The 11888-nt window shown below is 39.0% G+C and overlaps 1 protein-coding gene across 1 annotated transcript in view; it reads left to right on the top strand.

The window, feature by feature from the left end:
* The window catches only part of nfasca (neurofascin homolog (chicken) a), a gene marked incomplete at its 3' end in the record, with an annotated part of 54110 nt that overhangs the window by 6056 nt on the left and 36166 nt on the right, over positions 1–11888 (top strand). The window contains 3 exon segments of the mRNA XM_035662194.1: positions 4129–4303; positions 9963–9980; positions 11439–11544. Of these exon segments, the coding sequence (XP_035518087.1) occupies positions 4210–4303; positions 9963–9980; positions 11439–11544 (218 nt within the window).

Below are 11888 nucleotides of genomic sequence, written 5' to 3'. Positions count from 1 at the left end.
TGATATCGGTATCGGAAATTATTTTCCACTCATATATGACATAACATTAGAAACTGCAATCACCCCTTGTGGAAGTGTGACGAGATTCAAAGATTTTGGTGATACTATATATATCTGAAATTACCTCATCTGTAATACCTTTAAGTCCTTTATCCAGACAGTTGTTCTCTATTTATAGTGAAAGAAAAATGGTTGACCTGTGTCTATCTCAAACCAGGTGCCTGATTGCTCCGTGCTAGAACAATGTTAGTTTAACATTTGTGACTGTAAAAAAAAGTTTTGTAAAATGGGCCCCAGGTTTTTGCAGCCTGCAGTGTAGCTTTTACCTTCCACTGCTACGTGAGGTAATGAGTAGCATGTAGTAACTGGTGTTCACTGACCGTTTTTCTCGCCTGTATTTGCACTCAGTCTCAGTGTGTCACTAGTGTGCTATCATTTATAATGCACTGAAGTGTGTAGAGAAACACTGACCTATTTCAGTGCTTTCACTGCCACTCTCTCTCTTCTCTGTCCATGTCTCTCTACTATTTTCCTCTTTATCTTGATTTTCTCTCTCCTTGACTTTTATGGTGGGAGTAGATCTGCAATTCAAAGCAGATTTCTGTCTTAAGACTCATATTGGACTGTGTGCCATGCTCTTTTCCTAATCCCTTCCCTCTTCTATTCCTCTCTGGTGTGTGTGTGTGTGTGTGTGTGTGAAAAGAGTTATAGTAATTAACAGAGATGGGGTGATACTGGTCGGGTTTCAACTGAGCAACAGAGATATGTGTGCTTTTGTGTGTGTGTGTGTGTGTGTGACTGTACCTTCCTGTGCATCTGCATCCATGCATGTTGTGTGTGTGTGTGTGTGAGATTGGCACCTCATACCAGCCAATGCTGGGGTATTAGCTCCCCAGGGGCAGATTAGCTATTTAGTTGAATAGTGTTGAATTGACATACCACCAGATGGTTTATGCATAATATGTATGTGTGTGTGTGTGTGTGTGGGGGGGGGGGTGTAGGTGTTTTTTGGGTGAAATCTGACTACTGCCCTCAGGCCAAAAAGCTGTTGTTTCTCTCTGTTGTGAGACCAGTCTGTTATTGCAGTTTAAAGAGATAAAGGCTGATCCTAAACTGTGTGGTTTTTGACAATTCGGATCCATTTTTGAGCGTATGATCATCAGGAAATAGTGCTGTAAGAATGATCCTAATTGAACTCCACAATGCCGACATGTTTCAGTAAGGGTGTCTTTGTTTCTCATTTTTGTAACTTTTGCTGGACAGCTTGATCAACAGAAACAGAACAAATGTTTAAATGAGCCAGTTAAGTTAGAAGGCAAAGATTTTATCTTATCTTATTTTAAAAAAATAGAATAAAAATGGTAAATGCTAAAATTTAGGGCCAAATTACAGGGGAAAAGAGGGCAAACAGACTCTTTACAGCAAAGCTTCATCTAAAGTTTGGTAACGTTTGCTAACAGTCACCATAAGCCACTGTTCACAACAGACAAAGAAAGTCTGTAGCAGCAAAACCCCTGAATTCCTTTGGCTCCTCCTAGTGCTTCTAATGACATTTGCAAAAATCCACTCTACCCAAAAGAAAAAAACAAGCCGAGAAAGATACTTGACACCAACCTAAAATATCTTTATCAAATAATCTGCTTGGTTTTCACTAAAAGGATATGGTAATGCAATTCCACATTTCTTTTATTCATATATTTGACTCAATAAAAGTTGACTGATTTATGTGTTATTTATGTCCCCACCCTCATTTTGCCTTCATATTTTTCTAGAGATTTGAAATGGCAGCCTTATGGTAAACATACACCCCCACACTCCCACCTAATATTTTGTTAATTTATCCAGTTGTCATAACTTTGAGCTCTGGTGTGATTTGAAGCAGAGTGAAGGATTGATCCTAGTCGGGGATGGCAGCATGGGGGACAGGGATTAACAGTGGGCAGGTGGTCCTGGTGTGGTTGCCAGTGCACAAACCTGACTGTCATGTGGAGGTGGTGGGGAGTAAATGAGAAATCTTTGGCATGTGTGCTGGCTGGTTGTGTGGCAGTAAGTAGATTTTAGTGTAGAGTGTAGAAAAATATGCATATTGTCTCCTGCAAATTAAGTAATATTGAGACAAATATCACACCATCCTCTTGACATCAGTAAATGAGTGATATCAAGTATTCGACAAAATGATGGAAAAACATTGATATTTACTCCATTTGGTAATATTTTCTTTTGTTTAATTACATGTTTCCTTTTGCATTTGAAAACAAAATATTGACTCCAAGAATTGAACATCTAAAATCGGTAAATTCAGTTTGTTAATTTTCGATGAGACCTGTGAGGCAAAATGTCTTGAGACTTTGTCTCCATGGTGAGATGATAAGAGGTAAATTAGAAGTATTTTCCACAGGGCTATCCCGACTTAAGATTTTCCTACTTGAGTAATAGTTAGGGGCTTTCATTGTCTTTAATTGATAGAGATGTAGAGTGACAGGAAAGGAAGGAGAGAGAAGGTATGACAAGCAGCAAAGGGCCACAGGTCAAAGTCAAACCCATGGCCGCTGCAGCAACGCCTTAGCTTTGGAACATGGTGCGCCAGCTCTACCAGGTGAGCGAGTGGGGTGCCAAGTGGGCAGATCATTTAAACTAGTGCTTCTCACACTGTATACCCCCAGGGGTCCTTTAAGGGGTTCCAGGAGGTCTACAAAAAAATGGGATTATTTTAATGTCACATCATTTCACCCAGTAGAAGCTGGCCAAATGAGAGAATTTATAACTTATATTGTATATATATATATATATACTTTTATAACTATTACTATTCTGTTCAAATTTATCACACTCTTCACTGTTAATATAGGCAGTTATGGAATAACTAAATGGGTCTGTGGCCTAATGTATATCAGTTTGGGGGACCTTGACACCAAAAAGCTTATTTATTTGTGGTTCATTTGATAAAGACAGATACAGTAAACATAGACAGAGTGAAAGTGTTTATAGCAGATGATAATTTGCAACACTGATCCCAATAAAGGCATTTTAGAAAATAAGAGGTTAAGACAGTGAGATAAGGAGAGAGTTAACAGAATACTCAAAGATACATAAAACACGCATTTGCATTACTTTTAAAAACTATACATGAGCGCAGGTTTGTTACTGAATTAACTAATAGTTTTCTTGAAAGTGATGACGTTAGTAGCAAATTTCAAGAGATCAAGTTGCGAGTTCAAGGACTGAGAAAAAGATGTTTTACAGAATGGAACTTTGCAATTGCCACTTGCTCTGGTGGAGCTGCATCCGCTCTGTAGTCTCTTGATGGGCTGAGGCACAAAGACAAGCTTTACATAGTGAAAATCAATCAAATTTCCAAGGCTTAAGATCTTGTATTTACCTAAAATGTGGCAATGGTGGTACCTTATTTACAAGGCCCAATTATGAAGATATAGTTACAGGCGGATTTAATTACAGACTGGTTGGCCTTGGACCAGGTAGTTAAACCATATATATGTGGGAAAAATCATTGCATTTACAAACATAAAGGCACAATCAATGTCACACATGTTTCTTATCATCTTGAAACAGCTGAGGTTAGCCTTAACTGTTTTACACATCTTTTAAAATTGGCTTTTAAAATTGAACTGAAAAATGTATCCCTAAATACTATCTCTGTTACTTGTTCAGTGAGCTCGCCTTTGAATCTAACATCAAGGGATTCTGTTTTCTATTTTTTAAAGTCAGACAGGAGGCATCATACCAAGCTTACTTTTTCTATGTTTTTGGTTGGCTTTTATGCAACACCATCGCAGGTTTTGCCAGGATTGTGTCGTCCATGGTTGGTTGAAAACCACTCCACTTTCTGCTGCTGTGAAGCAGCCTGATCCCACTTTAAAAATCAGTGCCACAGAGCTTCTCGTTGGCTTTGTTTTCTAGGCTGCTCTCTCTAGGGAGCCACACAGAGACTCAGCTGTGAATGTAGGCCAGAGTCGACACAAAGACACACACACTCTCTCTCTCTCTCATGCCAGAATACATACACAGCTACACGCTCATCCACACATGCAACAGTTTTTACTGTACATATACTGTACAGTCTACTACTCTGCCTTCATCCTAACCATCTGTCTCTCTGTCTGCTCACAGGTCCTCGCTGCGGCTGTCAGGAGAACCATCTAACCAATCAGGAGAGGTGAGTGGCGAGGCCGGCCAATCGGAGGGGGAGAGATGTTGGGGCAGGACGGGCATGCGGTCCTGGCTCTTGTGTCACTGCTGCTGCTACTGTGGCGCGAAGCAGCACCCATCGAAGTCCCACAAGACCGTAAGTCACTCAGCAAAAATTTAACACAGTATGTTACAGTAGGTGATGATACAATAACCATAGCAAAAGCTGTGTCAGTTAATTTGGTTAAAAGTTAAAAGAAGATGGCTGAGATCAACGGCTCAGATAGGTTGGATGATCAGTGCTGCTAGGATTGCTACTATCCTATTGACTTCCTGTCTGGAAAACAACTCTTTGGACAAATAAGGATGGTAGTACCAGTGTTATTAGATATATACTATGTGCTGTCATTCACTACTTTTACAAGAACGAAATATTTCAGTTTTTCAGACAATATTCATACTAAGCAGTTTACATGGGTAATGAAAATAAGTTTTCCACTAATATTCCTGTTTCCATGCAGCTGTACATACTCCGATTAACTGTTAATGATGTAGCTACTGGACATCCTACAGAGGTATTTCCTCATGTTGCTCTGTGGTAAAAGTGGAACAGCTGGAGCTGCTTGAAAAAATCCTCTTTCCACACAAAGAGGAAAAGTGGCTCAAAGTTTTCCTCCTCGTAAACATAGCCTCCCTCTTTCATTCATTCAGCCACCATCTTGAAAAGGTTGACATTGTGATATATTGTGACTGGAATTAGGAATATCTAAACTGAATATGCTGTTTTCAGGAACCTTATCAAATGTGGAATATCGTCATGTTTGGAATAACAGTGGAAATTTAGTTTTTGGTTTAGTTTAGCTATTTCTAGCTCACAAACTTTTCAAATTGGCTTGGGGCCTCTGCTGGTATTGTCATCTGATAGGAGGGCCATGTTCAAGTACTACAAAAAACCACAATATCCTAAAAACATTTCCTAACATCATATTTAACAAATGAAAAAGCAAACAACAATTTATGTAAATTTTTATTTCATCACATCACTTATTCATTGTTGTTGTTCACAGCATTCGTGGGAACCTTTTACCTTTGCCATTTTATTTGTATATGATGGGGTCATTTAAATTGATATGAAAAAAAATAGCATCATGTTGCATGCCAGAGGTAGGGGGACGCAGGGCCAGAAGTGTCCCCCAGGCCAGCAGTTTGAGATCCCTGCATTAAACTGTATACTGCTGACACAGAGCTAGTTCGCCTTGTCATATTAAAAGTCGTTGCTTCTAGCCTTTTAGTAAAGGGCAGATCATTTTAAAACTTATCGCAAGTAACACATTTGCAGAAAGTCCTTTAGGCCTTGTTTTTGTTGCTATTGTGAGCTTACAGTGAAGTGGGGAAAAATCCCTATTCTTTTTTCACGTCCCCCAACTCTATAGAAGTGCAGTTTATGATTCAGGGGAACTACAACGGTGAAGTTAAAGCACAGGTTTAAAGGCATTTTAGCATTAATTTGTAAAATATGAAACCAGAAGAGTGTGTGGAGGATTACATTAACATTTGATTATCATGAGAATAGACTGCTTTAAATCCCTGGGTGATAGTGAGTGCCTTCAAAGATGATAGGTCTTCATTGATTCTAACATGCACGCATTAATATATTATATAGATACACTACCAACACACACACACACACACACACACACACATTCTCATACCTTTCCATTGTGACAAGTATAACTGGATTCTGCTGTAAATGGATTCCTGAGGGATTTGGGAACAAAAGCACTAAGGAGAAAGGGAGAAGTCATGCATTTTCTTTCTTTTTTTCTTACCCTCGCTAAACACACACACACACACACACACACACACACACACACACACTCCCAGCAGTCAGCTGTCAGCTGCTCTGTCTTCTATTTGTCTTCCCCCTATGGCACCATCTCTCCCTCTGTTTTTTTTTATAAGCCTGACCTTTCAACCCTGGACTTATGATGCTCTATTGATCTGGTACACGCGCACATGCACACACCCTGCCTAACAGAAACCATTTGGATAATACTGTTATAACCCATTGACCTCTCCTTAATGTATTCACCATACTGTGGTGAACCGACAGGCAGGGATTTTAGTCACATAAACCCTTAAATGAGTTAGCTAGCATTTTGCTAACATTAGCTACTTTTCAGATGTAAATAGCTTCAACATGTGGACTAATGTTTTTTTTTAAATCATCACAGAGACTGGTTTTGAACATTTTCAAACAGCAGAAACAGAATCCGGTCAACTTTTTACTTATTTGGCCTAATTTTGGTATTTCAGTAGCTCTCAATGTGCACAGTCCAAAGACCAGTATTATTGTTTGTCTTTTAATTGCAAATTAGCCATTAAATGTATATCAGAAAGGCCCCCAGTGTACTTTTGGTAGGTGTACCGACCAGATTTAGTTGATAAAGTAGATTTTTCAGTTTTTACGTCATCACATTTTTGAATTGCTGCTATACAACATGTTAAACCCCTAATGACTCTTCCCTTCTAGCTTTTTGTCAGAGCTAACTAAGGCACCACATGCTTCACATTGTGTTGATGGTTTCATTCAGTGAAAAGAAGCCCCATCCCCCTCTGTTCCTTATGTCTTCTTATCTACTTCACAGCGAACTGCACTCTTGACCTTTATTGATGAGTGCTTTCTGCACATCCCTACGGATACATACGTTCACACACTCACACATACTCTATCTCTCATGATGAATACTATTTAAATTTAGTAAATAGGTCTGTGGAGTCGTAGCCGACAAGACACAGTCGTCATATGGACACATATAATAGCAGCATAGATGTAAGCACACATACATGTGTACACACTTATTAAGTGTGTGTAACACTATATTAAGGCTCATGTGTAACTGTCAAGCAAACACAAGGTCATGCTCCTGACACAGGGTTGCTTCATCACTGGGTGTGTGTTCCTGTGTGTCAGTGGGGAGGGGGTTTAAATCATAGTCAGTCCATATGACTGTGAAATGTCTAAACGTACAGGTATATAAAACATTTATGGGACAGGATTTGGAAGGACAACCAAACTATAATCCATCATTGTAAACATGCTTTGGTTTGTTACAGTATTCTTTTAAAATCTCATTAAATTGTGCTCCAGTTGAATAATATCTCATTAGTGTTGCTTTACATCAAACTCACTTACAGTCACCTAAAGACATTACGTCACCTAACACACTTTATTATCAGATCCCTGTCGTTTTATTAGACTGTTGTTGTTAGTCAACACTTTACTCCAGATTGTAATTTAAAACAATGAAAGCCCGTCTAATCATACCCCCATGCATTACAAAATCACTGGATAAACATAAAATAGAGTTATACTGTTGTCAAATCAAGTGAAACTTTATTTATATACCCCAAAATCCCAATTTGCCTCTGGGTGCGTTACAATCTCTACAACATTCAGCGTAAAACTCCCCCCCAAAATGAAAGAAACCTCAGGAAGGTCTAAAGAACAGAGGAGGGTTCAATCACTTGTCCTCTCCGCCATGGAGACCTGGACGAGGACGGGCAACTGTAATCATGTCTATCGCAAACACATGACTAGAAGTATTTTCTGACACAATGAATAAACTGACTAAACTGATTATTGCTACTACTACTGACTAGAAGGAACTGCCTCCTCGCAAGCAGCAGTCAATCCAGAAAAGGCTAAACTCATCAGCACTAGATTTTTAGGATTGTAGGAATTCTCCGTTATTATTTTTCTACGCCTTTAATCAAATTTTTGGACGCTTTCCCATGCTCAACAGCTCACGAAACATTGCACAAAATTCAAACATGGCTAAACTCGACGTATTCATTTGTACCCATGCACGGGCGCCGCCACATGACTAAGCCGCGCCCCTCCGAATCAGCCCCCAAGACGTGTATGACTGACATGTACAAAAATTGGTACACATGTGTATCATGCTCAGACAAGCAAAAAAGCCTCTTGGAGCCATCCTCCAAACCCAAAAGGAAGTTGACCATTTCGTGGTCATTTCTGGCGATTTTTTGCTTTGTATTTTAACAAACATCTCCTAGGGAATTTATCAGCTCGACTTCAAATTTGGTCATTAAACACCACCCCAATTAAAAGTTTGGCTATTTGTGACTGTGAGTCAAACGGTGTGCGCGTGGCGTCCAATTTCAAGGACTCGCCATGAAAAAGGAAGTTGTCAAAACTTCAGCGTACAAGATCCGATCTCAGCGAAGACTGTCACATGTCTGATAAGGAGCTCCACGCTGTCTACATGACAAGTATCAGATATAGTGATAGCGGCCACCTACTGGCAACAGGAAGTAAGCGCTGCGTTGCGATTTTGATCTGATTTACGTGAAATTTTCATGTTGTGGTCTGCACGTGTTACGCCGGCACGTGACGCGGCCGCAGCACACCCCGAGTTGCATGGAGTGTGAGGGCCCGCAGCTTTAATTAGTCTTGTATCTTTTTTGTGCTTTTGTTTTAAAGCAGTAATGTTACTACACTTATTTATGTGATTCCCCTATGAAAGTCCCTGTGTAACATCTTTGATGTGCAGTCTGAAGCCTCACTGTGTGTTGTCTTTCTCTTCCTCACTGCTCATACTTTGCCGGTACGGGAACTCCTTACAGGTGAGTCCTCAGTCATTGTTTCTCTGTTTCATGCTATAGTCTTAATCTATAGCCATTTGTATAACAACTAATTTAGAAATTTTGTTGCATAAGCTCTATAACATAATTGCTGTAACAGTGGTTCTTAACTGGTAGCCTTTGGGTTCAGATCCCAGTCCACACATACTGCAGACCAATTTAACACCCACATTATCTCCATCCACCCATTCTGCCTGTCACTGAATACAAACCTTTTTGCTGCCTCTTCAATCTGATTTTACACTATGACAGCTGAAATAACTTAAGTACAGCTGGGGTTTAAAACTCAATCAGATAAGAAGCACTGCAGCAAGGGAGTACAACCAAGGCTTAAAGCAACATTAAACAAACAATAGAAGCATTGCAATCACAGTTACAACTAATTAAGGCTTGTTCAGACTAAATGCAATTAAAAGCTACTAAAACAATAATTGCAGTACAGCAGTAGTACAGCAAGTGATAAAAAGAATAGTGGTTTTCAAGCTGGGGTTCAAACCAAGCTACTACTTCACTGCTTACATACAGTTTTTTCTTTTTGTGTTCCTTTTCAAAATATGACGCTGTTGATATTACTCTAAAGTCATCTATGGACTGTTGAAGTCAAGTGAGGAACTATAAAAAGCTGCAGTATTTTGATTTTGGAGTGAGGACCTATCGTTTGGTCGACGGACTCACTGAGAATGACTTGCTTAATTAATGGTCTATTTTCCTCTAAATAGGATCAGAAGTTACTAAATGAACATCATGCTGTGTTGAAAAGGACTTGAAACTGACAATTAAGACCATAAATGGTGCCACTCCCCTGCTGGCTATTAGAAAGAATGCAGGTTTAAGACACTTCAATGTCAGCTTGACTTTACAGACCTGGAAGCTCTGTCCATTATATATATACTGTCAGTGGTGGTAGCACTGCTACTCTCCAGTAAGACAGACAAACTAAATAAAAGCCCTAACCCTAACCCTAACCTTGCTACTGCCATTTAAGTTGAACCCTAACAGTTTGGAACCACTGAGCTATAACATAACATAAATGCAAAGTTGTAACATAGTACTATAAATATTGATCTGTCTCTAATATGATTAACAATCACATTACAATTTCTCCATCCTTGTCCCTGTCTCTTGTTGGCTATACGTTGGACTAACAGCAAAGATCCTGCAAGACTGTAAGTGTTTTTTTTTAACATGTCACTGCTAATGTTCCTCTCCTATCAACTCATTGTACAGCTTGTAGCTTATAGCGCTGCAGTAGCACTAATTTGACCATGAAAAAGAGCGCACATTATGGACTAAACAACTGGTATTTATAGATTGTCTCTCCTCTTGCTGCACAGGCAAAACACAGTCGTACAATAGATTTAGGAAACATTTGCTGACCGGTTTGATTTAGGGAACACATTCAACATTTGTCAGTGAGTGATTGGTATTTTCCAACATATCACTGATTGTAAGAAAAAGACAACACATAACAGCATTACATAAAGCAATATAGCATTCCTAACTCAGAGGTGGTTTAAAGAATGTGGGTCTTGGAGGATGCAGTATAAGCTGCTATGTTGAGGAGTAATTTCCAAACCAATTATCTCCCATAGCCTGGCTTTAGCATACTATAAAATACTCTTATGGTTGCCATAGCAACACGAAGAATATATGTAATACGGCCCTTTTTCAGTAGTGGAGTAGTAGTCAGTTAGCTGGTTCAGTTAAGAGGGGAGCTGTTCTTTCATCTCTGTCCTCTCAGTTAGTCTAGTCACATAGCTTTCTTTTAGAGCATCAAGCTCCTCCTTTAATCTAGCAGCCGGCTGGCGCTCTGAAGTGCTTGTTATCTCATGTTGTGTGTACAGTATGTATGAGTGTGTGTGTACACTTGTGTACAGATTCAAAGCCCCGCAGGGCTCAGTGAGCTAGAAATGCAGAGAAAGGGCAGAGAAATGTTGGCCGTGTGGTGTGTCTTTACCGTTGAGGGGTTCGGCTTAAGTGAGCCATTAAATATGCATAGTAGACTGAACACAGCTGGGGAGGAAACTAAGTTCTAGTTATTTATTTTATCTGAATTTAAGGCCGGTTTGGACTGATGTATGAGGTAAAGAGTTTATTATATTTATATTATATTACTTTATTATAATTTCACAAAATATTATGTCCTATATTTTGTATTGAACACTAATACAGTAGAATTCCATTTATTACATGAGCAAATGTACATGGTATGGTTGGACCTATTTTTCATGGCAATATCATTTTTTCAGAGCTCTAAGCAATTATTAGTATTATTATTAGGTTATCACAACTGATAGATCCAAATGCCAAATAAATCCAAGATGTAATAAACTCTTTCTTTAATTGTTATTACCTGTGAGTATTTAGCCAAGCAGTATTCTTGCATGGGATCAAGGATCTCTGATTGCAGTGTTTGCTAAAATGGGCATAAAAATGACATATAATAAAGTTGACTGTAAGAGGAAGAAATTGCTTTGTTTTTGGCCATTCATAAGTGTAGCTGGTAGTTAATATTTGTGTGTAAAATACATATGATATTCAATATTTACCTGTCACTAATAATGTTGGCGGGATTATCTTTTTAATCTTTGAAATAAAATCTGTCTGTCTCTCTACTTCCACAGTGAAGCAGCCCCCCACCATAGTGAAGCAGTCAGTGAAGGACTACATTGTCGACCCCAGAGATAATATCATCATTGAGTGCGAGGCCAAGGGCAACCCAGTGCCAACGTAAGCAGAAAACACCCACACGCACACACACACACACATACTTTCTGTGCTCATTTCTTTCAGTTTAGAATAGATGCAATTGATAGCGTAAAGTGGTGATGATAGTAGATGATATGTTTAAGAAACCTATAAAGCCTACAAATGTTAAGAATTCTATAAGAAATTTAGATTTTATTCATTCTAACACACAGACCACAATCTCATATTCCAGTTAAAAAGTACACTAAAATATGTTTCTGAAACGGTTTTAAGAGAGAAATAGTCAACACAGTAACAGAATCTAGATAAATATTTGATCAGCACTGCCTAGTTTGACAGACAGACTTACTGAGAATGACCTGTCA

This window comes from Morone saxatilis, unplaced genomic scaffold (assembly GCF_004916995.1).
Source record: "Morone saxatilis isolate NCDOM2014 unplaced genomic scaffold, NCSU_SB_2.0 Contig18, whole genome shotgun sequence".
Classification (NCBI taxonomy): domain Eukaryota; kingdom Metazoa; phylum Chordata; class Actinopteri; family Moronidae; genus Morone; species Morone saxatilis.
This window is presented reverse-complemented; position numbering and strand designations above follow the sequence as displayed.